At 44.2% G+C, this 17,405-nt stretch overlaps 1 protein-coding gene across 2 annotated transcripts in view; it reads left to right on the forward strand.

The window, feature by feature from the left end:
• The first annotated feature begins 12,670 nt into the window (after window positions 1-12,670).
• Window positions 12,671-17,405, forward strand: part of SLC22A23 (solute carrier family 22 member 23) — a 119,094-nt gene continuing 114,359 nt past the window's right edge. For both annotated transcript variants that reach the window (XM_065628275.1, XM_065628276.1), the window contains exon 1: window positions 12,671-14,165. In XM_065628275.1, the coding sequence (XP_065484347.1) occupies window positions 13,635-14,165 (531 nt within the window). In that variant the 5' untranslated portion in view covers window positions 12,671-13,634. The remainder of the gene's footprint in view (window positions 14,166-17,405) is intronic.

Genomic DNA, 17,405 nt, shown 5'->3' on the forward strand with positions numbered 1-17,405 from the left:
CCACGTCCCTGAGTGAGGAGACGTGGCCTCTTTTCTCCCTGCAGGCCCAAGATGAATTGATCCTGCATCCACTCAGGTCTCCTGTCGACTGGTGGGAACCCTCGTCTCGCCAACGAAAGCAGGGGAGGAGGGTGCGGTGGGAGCCTTGCCTCACTGAGGCTCAGTTTTGCAGATCCTCACCAAAGCCTCACTGTGGCAAGACCCAAGGGATGGATGGTGTCACCTCACTCTGCCATCTAGGCCTTTTCAAAGCCTCTGAGCCTTTGTGTTTGAGGTTCACTCTGAAAGGAGCTAGAAAAGTCACTTTTCCAGTATAGTCAATAGGTAAAGGGCAGGATTTTTCTATCTCGCCACATCCTAGACCTTGACAAAAAATACAGTGCATGTGTAAAGACAGCAAGCCAGCAAAGTAATTCAGACCAGCTGAATATTGTAGACTCTTTAAATTAGATTTTCCTTAAAATCCTGCAAGCCTACACTATTTTTCTGTTTAAAAAATACAAAATAAAACCATATGTTTTAAGGTTAGCCGTGCCGACACAGCTGACTGAAAAGCATTAGTATAGATAGACATGCAAGAGCACATGTAAGGCACATAGCTTTGTGTGCCCTGCATTGCTCCCTGAAGATGTCCAGCTCTTACCTTTGGCTGCAGAGGTACACTAGGCTCCTGTCATGAGGAATCTATATCGCATTTAAACTAGATGCTGGAAAGGCTAGGGAGATTGGATATTGCTGAAAATATTCCCCTCCACCAGCCATTACAGTCAAATGCCAATTGCCTGTTCAGATTTTTGAGGTACTTCATCAGCCATAATTTATGCTTTACTACATCTATAGCTCTGGAAAACATGGCTTTTCTCCGTTTGCCCTAGTTTGACTTATTTTCAGCAGTGATTCTACTATTCAGAAAGCAGCGACAGTGGACTCTTTTTTTCTCTAACTGCAGATTTCAGGTGCAAATTACTTGTAACTAAGTACCCAGAAAAATCTTTTACATTGCTTCCGTTCCTTCATTTTTGTGGGGAGAAAAAAAAAAGAACACCTGAGATATTCTGGAGGTGCTGGGCTTTTGTATATCCCCACAAAACAGATGAGATTCTTCAGTGAACAAAGGAAGTCAGTGATATTTTTTTCTGAATTCTAGGAAGAAAAAGGAAAAGAGTAAAGCCTTGATGAAAAAATTAAGCACTATATTTTATCCTGGGGGGGGAGGGAGAGGTGGAAATCGCACTGCAAAGTCATTACTTTATCCTGAACAAGTCGAAAATACATCTTTAAGTAGAGATGTAGAACTGAAACTCTGTTCAGCTGCTTTGTGTAAGCAGACTGTGGGCCTGGTGTTTCAAAAAATCACAACTATCAACCTCATTTGTTTAAAATGAGATAATGGAAATGATGGCTCTTAAAACTCCAAGGGAAGTTTAAAAAAAAAAAAAAAAAGGACTAAACTACGGTGGGTAAAATTACAGCACTGCCTAACAAAGTACCAAGCTACAAGCGGTTCTGTGCCTGCTGTATGCGGGTAACAGCATGAATGCTCCTGGAGCATTCACTGGATTATAGAAGGTGGTTGCAGGATGTGCATTATTCCTGCTAAAGCTAAAACTCACCAATTATTGAGAATAATATGATACAGCTTCTGAAATGGCAGCCTGCAGAATGCTGCACTAAGACTGCCATCAAGTTGGGAACTTGGCACACAAGAAAACTGTTGCAGAAAGTATTGACCCAGGAGATACTCTTGATAAAATCTGAACACAAGACTTAATTAAATAGTGAAAGAGAGGCTACATTTTGGGACATGAAATGTAAAGTGTTACACAGCTTGTTCCCCTCTACCCAGGAAAACAGCCTCCCAGCAACAATGCAGTTCACTTTCCAAAAACTTTGTTGCACTGTACTTGGTGCGGATGGTTGAGGGAGGTCCAGAAATTCAGTAGAGACCCTGAAATGTACAGTCCTTACACCCTCATTGCAGAAGAGCTGAAGTTTCCCTGTGATACTGGACTGGATTTTAAGTGAAAGTTGCAAGCACAGTGGACTTCATTCAAAACTATGCCAGAAATCCTGCAAGAAATAGACGTGTTAATAAAGAAAGTGAAGCATTTGTTTGCTTCAGGAGTCTGATGGATCGAATCCACCAGAAGAGAATGAATCTGGAGGAACTCAGGATTTCCTTCTCTCTGAAGAACTGGAAATTTCCCAGGAAAATGCATACAGAACAGGAGAACCCAAATACCCAACCTTTACTGAGTAGAGGTCTAAATTCACCTCCTCCCAGAGATTGTGTGTAATGTACAGTATCCAATCCAAAGCTGATCAGAGGCTCTTCCAGGCTGTTTTAAAACTTGAGAACGTCACAACACCAATTACCCTGGCAGTGCAAGATATGCTACAGATGTATGGGTTGGATTTCAACACCGCACCACTGGTGACTCAGCTTTGCCAGTTGCAAGCTGGCTATCAATTTGCAGAAGGTCGCTGAGGTCCATTCCAAAATATTTTTTTGTTCAGCCAAACCAAATGCTGACTGTTTTGCAAAAAGGTGAAGCTGACACTAATGTTTTCCATTATAGTAGCAGCCAGCCCTAGAAATGGGAGGAATATAGGTGCCTACTATCAGCCACAGCTCAGGATTCTGCACCTCATGCAATGAAAAGAAAAAGAAAAGTCTGATTTAAAGCTCAGAAGAGTTTTAGGTAAATTCACTCAAAGAAAACAGCAGCTTCTGAACTTTGTCTGACTTGGGCTCCATTCCTCTATTTGTGTTTTTAAAATAAGCAATTATTAGCTTTATACCATTCCTACTTTGTCTACTTCTAACAAAGCGAGGAAAACAAACTTTGTCCTAAACTTTAAAACTTACTATCTGTAATCTGCTTCCTTTTCTAATACAGGCTAATTCTCATTAAGCACTGCATTGGCTCACTCTGAGGTCTTGGAGCAGTGGGTAGGACACTTCATTACCAGCAGAGTGAACAACATACTTTGCATCTATGTTCACTACCTGGATAAAGGTTTGTCCTCAAATCTTAAAATACTGGAAGGATATGTTGAAGTATTTAAGAAGAAAACTTTAAAAAGACTGACTCCAGGAGCATTTTCCCATAGCAACATGCTTTTAAAAATGAATTGAGAGAGATTAACAGAGAATTGCTGCGTAATTGTACAAATTCATCTCCATGTCTTACCACTGGGTTCTTTATCACGAAAGTGTGATGCAGAGGAGAATATGAACTGGGCACCAGCTAGTCATCTGCTCCAGGTAAGCTTATGAAAATAAGCAGAAGCCAGTGAGGTACCTAGTCAGAATAACTGTTTGACACTGAATAAGGAGATCACAAATAGGTTAACACCACTGTGAAACTAGCCTGACAATCTCCCTTCTGCCTAAAGCCCAGGAATAATATTAAAGCTAATAACTATACAGAGCCTTTTGTCAAAATCCAAATGGCCAGGAATGCTTGATACCTATGGAAAGCAACTGGAGATAAGAAATGTCCTGCCTAAGCTGGTAGGACAGCCAAGCTGCACAACACAGGAGGCTTTTGCTCAAGGTAGATTTTGGCCCACTGCCTATCTCACTCCAAACAACCACAAAACTGGTGGAAGCCTTTGATGTTCTCGCATGACACGGTCACAAGTGTGAACAATTTACATCCGCAGTCACCAGTACAGACTCTTTTTTTTTTTTTTTTAAATGGTAGCTGCTTTAAATTTGTTGCCCAGTTTTTATCTTCCTGAGGAAGATGACTGAACCTCAGGCATGTCTGAAAAAAACGTTTACTTGAAAAGAAATGCAGGTTTGCCAGCAAAAACCAGCCTCCTCCTTGCTGATTGAGGCCATTGGTATTGCCTGTTCTGCTGTCCATGGACCAGCTGAGTGGGTAGGAGGAAGCAGGGAAAGGCCACAGCCTGGTTGTTGGTTGGTTGGCTTTTTTTTTTTCTTTAAAGCCAAACCTCCTCAAGTCAGATGTTCAGGTGTTTGTTTCTAGCTGACTCCCCCCTTGTAGTGTGTCTTCTCAATTCAGGTGTAACCTCTCATTCTCTGGCTGCTGCTGACAGCTTTTCCCTCCTAGCAAAATGTTTCTAATTAGATGTCTCCAGTTGCAGAGGAACTTGAGTTTTCTGTCTTCCATGTTCCCAGATTCCTCAAATGCAGCATCCTCACTGAGCAGAAGAGGATAAAAAGACTGGGGCAAGTCTGCAGTGGGTCATTTGATGTGGCTGATGCCTTTCACCTTTCCTTGGGTATGCTGGGTGTGTACTGAGCAAACATCCTGGAGATCTGCACGTGCTGGCTGGATCCTACCAGTCCAGAGCAAAACTAGCTGGAATTTCACCCCTTCCTTCAGATGCAGCAGGTCTTGGACTCTAGTGGTGTAAAGTACAGAGCCTTTTGGATGAATGAAGGGACCTATCTCTCTCCCTTTTCCTCTCTCTCTCTCTTTTTTTTTTACCCGAAAGTTCAGGAACTCCTTGATCTGCATAACTTCAGAAGAAAAAAAATTATGAAAGAAGTGGTTGGTATTTCAAGGGTAGAGGCTAACAGCTCAAGACAACATTACTAACATGCTGGAAAAGGAGTTGACCTTTGTAGGGTAAAGGTATAAATCAGTGGTTATGCCTGGAAAGACGAAGTCTACTAGGCTGACTGCACTGCAAAGCTGTATTTACACAAGCTGGCCTGGGTTCCAGGTAACTACAAAATATTTAACTGTAGCAGTGCAAGTATCTTATCTCTCAAATATTGAAACACTGATAGAAAATATAACAAAAACATTAAACATTGTGTTATTATTTTTTCCCCAATCTTTCTTTTCCTTTTGTTCTTACAGCTGTTATTTCATTTCGTACCAGTTTTCTTGAGAAAAACCAACATGCTCTTTCTCCAGCTTGAACTATTATAATTTGATGCTCTTATTTCCCTCTTAAACCATATGTGCACAATCATGCCTGTATGTATGCAGAGAATAGAGAATATGCCCTTCTCCTTGAAATTTTTGAAAGTATTTATTCAGGAGAACCATGAGCTGACCTGTGAGCCACTGGTGCAGGTGTCCCCTGCAGATAGGCAGTGGGAGGGTATCCAGGGCTGCACTTGTCAAGAGCAAATTTAGCAAGGTCTGTGCAGGGTATCCCAATAATTCCTGTCTGGGAATGGAATGGAATGGAATGGAATAGAATAGAATAGAATAGAATAATTGGAAGGTAGCTACAACAATCATTTAGTCCAACTGCAAGCAGGACTTGCAAAGTGCAAGCAGCAGCGAGTGCCAGGTAATGTGTAAATAGATAGATGAATATATGTCAACATCATGTGGCTACATCGCACCGTTTAACTAAGACTTGGTCCCTTCTCAGCCTCTCCACAGGTAGCATCCACTTTGGGCCTGTGCTGAAGGATGGAAGAGGCTCAAGTCTTGCTACTGTGCTGTGGAGCTTACTCCCAGCCCATGTAAACACAGACTCATGGCAGAACTGTTTGGATATTGGGTGAGTCCGAGCTTGTATATATAATATGGGAGCAGGCGTGGAAAGAAACACTCCCCAATAAGCGTGTCTCTTATCCAGGTGTAAAGAAACAAAACCAAAAAGAAATCAAAGAGAAATATTTCATGTGCAAATAAGGTTCTTGATTAGAGGTTCCATTTTCATTAAATATTCCACTTGGGTCCTGTAAGATTGGAACTTGGTGACTCATATATTTGAAGCAATTAGAATTTGAGTGGCCATCTTTACTATTGTTTGGTTACTTTCTGTAGCATATACACGTGCCTGCACAGTTAGTCTGCATGCAAGGTGTAATTTATCTGTCTGATGGCTGCACTCTGAGTCACTGAGATCCCTCAGGGTATCCTGATTCCTTTCCTCTGATAATCTTTAAGAAAGATCCTGGGTGCTGTTTGGTTTTTGCTTTCCCTTTAGAAACTGAGTTATACAGTAAAAGTGAGAGTAAGCATCTGCGCAGAACAGGTTGTGATATCTGTTATAGGTGAAAATGTACTGATCTTGCTCCTGAACTAAGTATTACTATTCCAGTCTTGGTATTTCTGTTAAGAGTCTGTCAGCAGCCTTAGAGGTGGATGCAGAAAATACACACATATATTTGCACTAAATGATTTTTCAACATCAGATGTTTGGCTACCATCTTATGACCAAGGGAATGCAAAATTAATGCTGTTAAAGACTTTGGTCTTTTGAAGTAGGAATCCTGCTCAAAGCCTGTTTAATTTAATTTAATTTAATTGTTCAGTTAATTTATTTAATTCTAATATTTGAAGATCTGTTTGAAATTTAAAAAGTCACTGGACTGGCTTAATTCCTACTTGATTTCACTACATTCCACTAAGGCGTTCAAACAATCTGCCTCTAAAAATTATGTACACTGTAGAACTTGTCTTGTGTAAGCATTCATTAGTTTTTTGCATTGTTTTAATGTATACACACAGAGAAAAAGCCCTACATTAAAACACCATGAAGAATGCAAAATTAAGCACTTGAAAGTCAGAAATTACGCAAGGTAAAATAGCTTGTGCAAATCTAATTTGGCCTCTCTGTGTGTTCACTTAATGTCTATGTGTTATACATAAATACACCTATAAAGTGTAAATATTTGTGTATGTACAGCAAGAAAAGCCTTTAATTATATGACTACCTATTGTTTTTTCCACAGAGGGCTTACCTTATTCAGTGAACAGGACAGACCTGATTCACATGTGGGTCACCTTACTGTGAAGAAGGCTGTTCCTTCTATGATATTACCTCATTACTTGTGGAGGTAGGTGGATCACAAATGAGGTGGGAGACTGCGAGAAGAGTTGGGGGTGTCACTGCTTCTCCATGGAATTAAATTCATAACGTAGAAAATGAGCTGGCCAGTTGCTGACAGGTATAGAGGTAGCTGAGTGAGCTCCTGAACTCTCCTCAAGGAAAATTATTAGGACAAGTTTACGCACCTTGAGTTGCTGGTCTGAGTGAACTTCACTGATTTACCTTACTGTAAAGCAAGAGATCCGTGCAGGAACTCGTCTGCAGGTAGATTGCAAGGGGAACTAATTTCTAGCTAGGAAATGTTCACAAGCATCGGATGGAGCTAAATTCTTATGGTGGTACAGCCGTGTCACATCTGTTCACAACCTGGACCAAGCTAGGGTAGAACTAGTTTGGGTTTATCTTCCTTAGTTTCCAGTCCCTAATATTCTACATGAGTACCATCATCTTCATTAACCAAATTCATAACCTCAATTAAAAAAAAAAGTAGTGTGACAAAGTTTATTTTCCTTAAATCCAGGTTAACTGGTTCTAATTATCTTACCTAGTTTTAATTCCTTATTAATGGAGTGCTGCATCAGCTGCTCCATCATTTTGTCCAGGAGTGATGTCAGGCTTCTGTCTCTTCCTCACAGCACTGTATGACGTTATTCCAGTTCCGTTTGTCTCATTTTATGAGTTCCTGACTTGACACTCTGGAATCTGATTTGCAAAAGCCCTGCACATTCACAGTTGCCAACAGGAGTTGTGCTTTGAAAATACAAAATGCTGCACCGTGCTCAAGAATGCTAAACTACTGGGAGCTGCAAGTACCCAAAATTTCATGGTTGTCACCTTAACCTATCTGTCTCTGAGTTCTCCTGTTTGAAAGGAAGGTAATAAACCTTTCCCTTTTGGAGACATAGTGAAAATAATTGCATTAATATTTGTGAAACACTTCAATTCTTCATAAGGGAGAACTATAAAAAAGCCCATGAGGACATTAGTCATTAGTTCTTTGGAGCAGGGTTTGAAAATAGTGCATTAAATAAGTCGTGGGCCTCAATACTGAACAAAGAGAAAACAAAATATTGAATTGCTCCTCATTAAGACCCAGATTCTCAAAGGTATTTTAAGTGCCTAAATCCTGCTGAGAGTCAGGGCTTCTTAAGTGTTTTTTGGTTTTTTGTTTGTTGTTTTTTTTTTTTTAACTGAATAAGACAGGAGATCTACAAGAAAAATCATACAGAATCATGTAATTATAGGTTGCATTGTGATGTGCTTGTAATTAAAGATTGCATGAGAATGCATGTGCACAAGATTGGGGCACAGATTAACATTGCCCAAGCAACCTTAGTTACAGCATTTACTAACATCAGATTGCTTGACTTTGCAACATCTATGATATTTTCCAATAGTTAGTGTACAAATAATTTTGTCTGGTTTTCGGATAATAAACAAAGCTGCCCACATTCCCCATCGTGCTCGCATCCCTAGCAAATGGGGGATGGGAACCATTGCTCAGCTTTATCCCTCCCTGTATGGGGTACAGACCTCTGCCAGCAGAGTAAATGACACAAGTAATAGGTTGTTATCTTCCCTTCGAATCAGCATCAAGGAGGGACAGAACATTTTGCCAGTGAATTTCATTAATGTTTGCTGACATCAGAAGAATGATGAAAGTCAGGGGTCCTTGGTTCAGTCAGGATCAGGGGAGAGTACATTGACAAGAGTATAGGCTTTCCTGACTGTTCCTCACGTGGCTTAGCCCCTTTTACCATTTTTAACTCAGTCCTCTTTCTTTCTGCTTATCTTGCCCCACATCCAGCTCTCACAGTATTCACCTGGCCCTCCTGAACTGAAAAATCCCCTGTAGCATCTGGATAAAGCCCTGCACATTGTGATCTGACCCCATAGCTTTGAGAGAGGCGTACAACAAGAGACCTCCTGACCTCTTCCAACTTGAATTACGATCCTATGAAGACATTGTGCTTTTCCCTATTATACAAATAATCTGCATTCCAATAGGTGATTTTATTAATGAATCTTTGTACCAAGTAGCTTTGGTTTATTGCACTGTCATGATTTCACCTCTACAGAACAGGATTCCTGTAGACAAAAAAAAGCAAACAAGCATACATCCCATAGGATTGTTTATTATGTGGAATGAGGTTGTTGCAAATTCCACATGCACCAGGAATTCGTGCCAGGAGCTCTTCAAAGTACTGTGGCTAGCCTTCCAAGAATCGGGAAATGTTAATGTCAAGGCTAGGAAAGTTTGATTTTTTTTTTTTCCCCTCCTTTCTGTAAACATCACGATATTTCTCTGGGTCCTGGCTTCAAATCTTCTGAGCTGTGGCAGGGTGCTGACAGAGAGGATGCTTGTTCTTCAAGGGCAGGCTTGCTCTGCAAAGGGGTGAAGTTCACTGGTTTCCACCACTGTCATGTTGTACCAGCTCTCAAGCTGCTCTGTGTTATGGCAGGGATGAAATTGCTTCTGTCAGAGGAGACCAAACCCTTCTTTTCTGCTTCTCCTCCTCAAACTCTTTAGGATGCAGGTTATAATGGTACACAGTTTTCTTAATATAAATCAATGTGGAGGAAAATAAGCCAAAAGACACTGATTCATTCTCTGATTGAATGCGACTTATATTTTAAACAGTGTCTTTTTGTCTTCTAGCAAAGAGGCACCCCAAAGATCCTATGTCTTCTCTCTAAGGTCTAGAGGTACTGTTGAAGAAACCATGCTTGACCACAAAATGTAGTATCTCATGAAGCCTTGCATTGGAGAGAGAGGCTTGCCTCTGTAATCTTAACTGCAGCATTTACTCATGTGTAGGCTCCACTACACAGCTGGAATATTACTTTCAAATCCTTCTCATTTCCTCATTCAAACGAAACACAATTTTCACAGGAATTTGTAAAAGCATTTCTGTTATTTGAAAGATATTTTTCCATGAAGTTTTCCTTCAGTGGCATTTGTTCCATCAAAAATTTATTTCTTAACTCCTGTTTTCTTTCTTTTATTGTCCTCAACCTTCTAGTACTCAGAAACAGTCTCTCGAGCATCACTGTTTCAAGGGTGGGAGAACTTCTACTACATAAAAACAAGTAACTCTCAGGAATATGCTATCTTTGAAATTTTTCATTTCCAAATGAAATGTCAGGATGTAGGAGCCAAACAGAAGAGGTATTTGGGATGAAAATGTTTGTTCAGCTTGCATAAGGGTTGTTGCCTCTCGTTAGAGTCTTTTCATTGTACTGTATGGTTGTATTCTGTTTCTACAGATCTGCTCATTCACAGTACATCTGCCTCCTTCTCTAAGAGCTCTTGTTTTCCCTCCTATCTCTTCTAAGTTTTCAACTCTTTACTTTCTTCAGTCAAATTCCTCTTTTCTCAAAACTTCTACTTGAGACCTCCATTCCCAAAGTCCCCTTCTCCTCTCCGTCTCTCTGTGACAACTCCAAGACATGCTGAGGCCTTTTTGACTTTGCGGAAAAAGAGAGTTAGTTGTTGATAGCTGGGGGTTACTGGAAGATCTGTTCCAAATGATCCAATTGCATAAGAAATCGAGGAAGGGTAGGAAGCAACTTATCCAGCTGAATTGTGAGCTCAAAAAAAAGGAAGCACAGAGAAAGTAGGTCGGTTTTCCACAGGGTAAGTACAGAAGCATCATCCGGTAAGAGTGGATGGGAACAAACACAAAAAAGTCAATACAACAAATAAAACTTAGCTAACAAGAACATCTCAAGTAACAAGAAATCATTTGGTAAGTACCTCAGTGGTAAGAGGAAGTCAAAAGCAAGTGGATTACTCATCAGAAAGGGAAAGATATTGACTGATGCTGAGAAGGCTTAGAGTGCCTCAGGCCTTTTTTGCACCAGTCTTGGCTGAAAGAGGTCACTTGTAATCAAGTGATTGACGTAATACATATTAATGACAAGGCAACGAGGTTTCAGCCTGGACTGAGACAGAACCGGTTACAAGCGTATGCAGATAACTTAGAGGTTTTCAAACCAAGAGGCTGGCTGGACTTCACACCAGGGTACTGGAGGAAGTGGCTCAAATAACGTTGGAAGAACAAGTGTTTATCTCTGAGAGCTCAGGGAGGACAGCCAATGGCCCTGCTGATAGAAAAAGGCAGAACTGGTGTCTATCTTTAAAAAGGGCATAAATAAATAAATAGACCAGCCAGACATTTTTTTCCCCAGAAAGCACCTAATACAAATAGATATGTCATTTGTAAACAGACAAGAGGTAAGCAGCTATTAACATGGACTTGTCAACAAGAAATTAGGACTAGACTGTCAAATTTCCTTTGGTGACAGAGGAACAGACTTTGTAATGGAAGAAAGGAGCAAGGGCTGCAATTATCTGTGCCTTGGTTAGGCTCTGCACAGCCAATCACAAATGAAGGAGTTCAGTTTGTGTGAAAAAGTTGGGCAGTGGGTACAAAACTGTGAAAAGAACAGTTGTCAGTGGTTTACTGACAAATGGGTGGATTACAGTTGCAGTTCCAAAGCGGTCAGTCCTGGGATGTTTCATTAGCAGCCTTCAGAGAAGCTGCTAATAGGGGAGCAACTGCAAGTACGTTGGAGGACGAAGTAAGAAATCAAAATAATCCTAAGAAATTGCTTGGAAAGCACAGAACAGGACTGAAAAGCCACAAGAGAGATTGTTTTTGCAGACAGGGTTAACCCCCTGCACACACGGAGGCTGGGGCACAGCTCCATGCATACTGCAGGCAACAACTGAGGGAAACCAGAGGAGAGATGGTGGCTGAGGAGACAGCAGGGGAGGTGGACAGATGGCAGCTGGTTGGCATAAAGAAAACATGGCACAGGTGACATGATAACAGTCATCAGATATAAAAGAGCACTGCAATACAGGAAGAGAGAGAGGAGACTTCCCTGGGCAGGGAGCACCAGGTTCATGTTTCAGCAAGGCATACTCAGATCAGACAGGAGAACTTCCAGCTGGGGAGGCTGCAGGGCCGCTTGGGTACTGGGGATCTCTCAGAGTGGGACGGAGGGTAGCTCTAAAAAGAGATCTAAAACCACCGATAGATGGGAAATCTTTTTGGTGTCTTATGCAAGAAAAAGAGCAAACAGGAGGAAGATCTAAGGAATTAATGGTGTATGATAACTCACTTGCAGAGGCTGGATCAAGTAAATGAAAATCCATTGACTCTTCCATTTATATTTGGTAATGACGCCAGTCGTCTTCTGATGCACACAAGTATTTTCTGCCCACTAACCATGTTCATGTGTACAAGTGCATATTGATCTGTTGTCTCTCTTTCTCTTCTTCCAAAGGAAAAAATAACCACAGAATTCAGTAATGCATGAGCTATGCTGCACAATGAAAATAGTCTGAGGCACTCAGATGCTGAAGTAAATTTAGCTTAACATAAAAATCACCTTCATAAGTTTGATCTATTTTACAATTAATTTTACAATTAATGTCAGGTGCTAATATGATTATTATTTTTTTAAGTGTGTACTAATTTGACAGCCTGACTGAAACAACACAGGTACATCTCCTTGCACCGCTCTAAGTCTCAGAAATGCCCCCTTCGACTTTCAGTTCTTCCCTCTAGGTCTGTCCCCGCTGCAGCGTCCCCTCTTCAGCCGCCCAGGGTGCTCCTCCAGCCCAGCCAGCTGCAGCGGCGCTGCATTATTAAAGGGATGCCGTGTAAATAATTGATATGGAAATAACAGCGCGCCGTACAGCGAGAGCACCTCCTTCCCCGGCCCTCACCCCGCCGCCGCGATACCTGCCCCGGCGCGGCGGAGCGCAACGCGGCCGCGGGGCGGTGCGGAGCCCACGCGGGGCCGCCCCTCCACGCCCCCCAGGCGCCGTCCCGCCCCCGGCGGCGGCGGGTCCCTGCAGGGGGGCCGGGCCGGGCCGGCGGCGCGGCGGGAGCAGGTGCGGCCGCCCGGCACCGCGGGGGCGGAGCGGAGGGCGGCGGCGGCGGCCGGGCCGGGCCCGCAGGTAGGGGCCGCCGGGAGGCGGAGGGTGAGGAGCTGGGCGGGCTGCCCGGCCTCTGGAGGTGCGGCCGGCGGCACGGCGAGCGGGCTGCCGCGGGAGGAGCGCGGCGGCGGCGGTCTCCGCAGCCCGGGCCGCGGAGGGGCCCCCTGCTGCAGAGCCAGATGTGCGGGACGCGGGGCTGCGAGGGGCCGGTGGGGGGGTGCTGGGGGCTGCCGCCGCCGCTGCTGCCGCGGCCGGGGGGGGACCCTTAGCTGTGCGGGAAGTGGGGAAGCCGCGTCGGGAGCTGTTATTTTCTTCTCTCCCTTCCTTTGCCTTTCCTCTCTTCCCTCCTCCTCACCAAAACCGGGAGAGGAGGCGTGTTCGTAGAGCCTTGCTGCACCGGTTTTGCTTGGTTTGTTGTTGCAGGGTTTGGTTCGCAGGGTGGTGGGGGTTTTTTTGCGTGTGTGTTGTGGTTTGCTTTTTCCTCGGCTCCTTCTCCCTCCCTTTCCTTTGGCCCATTGCATGCTCGGATCCGGCTGGATCCTTCCTTTTATTTTTCGGTGGTGCTTCTCGGAGGGGGGAAGGGAGAGCTGGGATGAGTGCAGCTTGACGCACAGGCGAGGGGAGGGGGGGCACCGCCGGCAGCTGCAGCGGTTCGTGGCCGCAGGGTGCGGGTGAGGAAGGCAGCGAGCGAGGGGCTCGCTCGGTGCCTCCCCCTTTCTTCGCCCATCTCCTTCCTCCCCTCCTGCCCTCCCCATCCGTCTGCTGCCGGGTCCGGCTGGGAGCGTGTGTGCAATATATTACGTTGTAAGGTGTGTGTGCGCGGAGGAGAGGGAGGGAAGGACTCGCGAGGGAGCCGGGGCTGCCCCAGCCCCCCTTATGTGACCCCCCCCTCCCGGGCGGCTGGATGGCGATAGACCGGCGCCGTGAGGCGGGCGGCGGGGGCCGGCCGCTGCCGGAGGAGAATGGCTCGGTGCCGGGGGCCGCGGGGGGGAGTGCCGCTACCCCCCTGGGGCCGTCCCCCGCCAACGCTATCGGGGCTGAGATCCAGGCGGTGCCGGTGCCGCCGCCCGCTGCCGCCTGCAGCCCACTGCTCCTCGACTACGACGGCTCGGTTCTGCCCTTCCTCGGGGGGCTGGGCGGCCGGTACCAGCGGACCCTGGTGCTGCTCACCTGGGTCCCGGCCCTCTTCATCGGCTTCAGCAAGTTCTCGGACTCTTTCCTCCTGGACCAGCCCGACTTCTGGTGCCGGGAGGCCGACGGGCAGGGCAACTGGAGCGGATCCCTGGTGACGGGACACGCCAACCACAGCGGCAACGGGAGCATCTTCCCCACGCCCGGGCTGCCCACCCCCGCGGGGGGCAATGTCAGCGAGTGCGACTGCCACGAGTGGCACTACCGCATCAGAGCCGGTCTCGTCCAAAACGTTGTGAGCAAGGTGAGAAAGGTGTCTTTCCTTAGCCCCGCTCCCTGTCCAGCCCTCACAGACCCCCTTGTCCCTACCTCAGCCCTGCTTGGCACCTGCTCACCTCAAGCAGTGGGAAGCGAGCTGAACATCATGCACACCTGTCTGTATATGCCACTGCTGGGTCGGTCAGCTGCCCCATGGGTTACTCTCTCACCAGCGTAAAATCCCACATCCCTGTAATCCTTTCCTTCCCTCGGTGTCTGTCCTGTGGGTTTGTACCTGGATGCTGGTTGCGACGCTGAGCTGCAAAGTTATGTCCTGAAATGGGATCCTTGGCAGCTCTTCGGGATCTCAGCAACTGTCCTGCTGTCTTGGGAAGGAGGTGTCTGTGGGAAAGGCAACATGGGCGAGTGTCACCAGGTAGTGGGGGGAAAGGGTTGTGGAGAAGGCTCCTGTTGTGATCTTACTCATCTTTGTGCGAGAACACCATAACAGCCATACAAGTCAAAAACCAGGTTGATTTTTGGGGAAGCCGATGAGGTGGTCACTGGGGAGAAAAACAGACAAAGTTCTGCTGAATTGTTCTTGGTTTGTACTTACTCTCTTGATAACTGTTTTGGTAGAGCAATAACAGAAGAAATGTCTCATACAAGTTGTCGTACTCCAGAGGCAGAAAACGCATGCTGCTCTGTTTTGTGTTTCCTAATGTAATGGCTAAGGTGGAAAATTTCTAGTAAGGCAGACTGCGCCGCGTTCTAATCTTGCTTCATATTTGCTGAGTAGCGCATGCAAAAAAAATGCTTTGCCTTTTCACCTGAAAGCTTTGGCTTGTTTATGCTACCAGCCCCGCAAAAGCCCTGCCATCTCTGAGTGGGCCTCAATGGTATTAATAAGCAACTGGAGCTCTAGGAAATGTAAAATGAAACTCTTACACCAGGGAAGTAGTTCCCTTAGTGTGAAGACTCCCCCCGTAAGGTCAGCAAAAATTACCAACAGTGTGTTGGGTTAACTGTGCTTATCTATTTGGGAGAAAGAAATGCAGCAATAATCAGATGACCGATATGATTGTCCATTGATCAGCCAGCATGCATTCATATTAATCACCAAAAAACATTTACGTCTTTTTTTGTGTCCCTTGAAAGCGTGCGCAACTGGGGGAAAAGCAAGTAAAGCAAATCCCTCAAAACCTTGAACCCTGAATGGATTTAAAAAAACCAAAACAAACAAAAGCAGCCCTGCTACACTCCTTCCATGAGAAAAACACGAGCACATGGTGGATTTGACTAGTTTGTGATGTAGAAGAGCATAATATAAAATTTGACATTTAGGAGAGGCAGATTTTATTCTGTTTATAACCAGAGACTGAGCTCTTCATATGTTTTAGGGTTTAACACTGATGCTTAAGCATAGGAAAAAAAAAATCAATATTTCTTTTTAGAGTAAACTTTATTTATTTTTTTTTAATATTTGAATATTTTGAAGGTCATCATCAAGTTGGCCACAAAAGGTCGGGGGAGAGTTAGTTTGCTATATTGCATGCTTCTTTAAAAATAACAAAAGAAGTGTTCTTTGGAAGAACTTGCAGTAAAGGGCAGATCAATTTTAAGGGGTAAATAAACAGCTGTGGTCCCTCCTGGCTTGTTTTCTATTACAAAGAATAATAGTAACCTTTGGAGACTATGGGATTTTCCAGTGTGGAGTTTTATTTTTGTTGTATGCTCACTTTCAAAAACTTGGCAGCTTTTTCTCTTTGATTTGTAATCCCATGTAATTATAATTAGGTTGTTTTCTCAGGGTCAGGATTCCTCCTTACTTTGTGCTTTGGTTTTGTTTTGGGGTTTTTCTGGGTGGATTTTTATCCTAATGAAGAAAGAGAAGAAAAACCCAGGCAGAACATCAGGGTAGCTTAATTTGGACTTCCTTTCTTAAAAACCCCCAGGAGCTCTGATAGTGTGGGAGCAATCCTTGTAACCGCTGACTCCTCTTACATGCATCCACTGTCCCTTGTAAGAAAGAGCTGCCCTGGATGAATTCAGAAGACTGGATATTCCGATCTCCTTTAACTCCCCTCAGAAATACATTTGTTTCTGTAATGTATTATGCAATGTTCTCATCTTCCTAAGTAGAATTTTATTAAAGCTTAGTCTAATATATACTAATCTATGTAGTAGCCAGGGGTTATATTGAAATATCACAAAGAGAGCCAAAAGTATATCAATAAAAAACGAACTTTTGTTTGGCCAGTAAATCCCATTGTTCTCATCTTCAGCAGTCCAAGCTAACCACTGCTGGATGCTCCATTGCTGCTTTGTCTTCAGAAATGACGAAACAATTGTGGTTATTTAGCACAAAGCATATTTCCTGCTCTGCATTTTGTCCGTGCGTGAGACTTCACTGCACCCTGTTCCTCTGGAGCAGATAGCTGTCCTTCAAGTATGTTAAATTACTGTCTCCGTAGCCTCTTTCCTAATGGTACCCTTCATCAGATGTTGTCTCTCCGTCTCTGCTTTCTCAGCTGTTCCTTCCTTGATGCCCATTTTTTCCCAGCCTATGTCATGCTTGGGATTGATAGATCTCGCTGTTTCCAGCCCCACTCTGTGCTTTGCTTAACCCCGCTTCTCCTTGAGTCTTTGCTGGAGCCAGAGGTGGCCTTGCAGCTTCCTTGAAGAGTGGTATTGCCACACGAGGCACTGCTATTACCCTGACCTCCTCAGCTGAGTCACTGGGAACGGTGCTTTTTATAGTGTTGCCAGTCACTGGAACTGGTAATAAAGGACATACTGCTTATTATTTAACATTGTTGAAATACATATGGCAAAGAGGTCAGATGCATAATTTAACCACAGGGATTCCAGTGGCCATATTAAATCACCCATCTGAGCTAATGTCCTGACTTCGTACATAAATCTTGGACTTTAGCTTGGTTTATACATAAATATCTTCCTTTAGGAGAATTCGCTTGTAAAGCTTTTTTACTGGCTTCTTTGAGGATTTCTATCTGTTCTTTATCACAACATCACCATTATCACATCACTATAAACAGGGTGCATGTGTATTGCTTGTAAGATATCTATCCTGAACTAGCCTCTAGGCATACGGCTAGTAAAAAATAAAAATCTGTCTTTTAGATGGTCTGTGTATGTCAACGCTGTCCCAAGGAAGGATGCTGAGAAACATCCTCCTTTTTTTTTTTTTTTTTTTTTCTCTCCATGTGAAAACCTCAGGTCTCATTTTACCCATTTACAAAGTAACGTTTCAGGTAAATCATTA

Source organism: Caloenas nicobarica, chromosome 2 (genome assembly GCF_036013445.1).
Source record: "Caloenas nicobarica isolate bCalNic1 chromosome 2, bCalNic1.hap1, whole genome shotgun sequence".
NCBI lineage: Eukaryota > Metazoa > Chordata > Aves > Columbiformes > Columbidae > Caloenas > Caloenas nicobarica.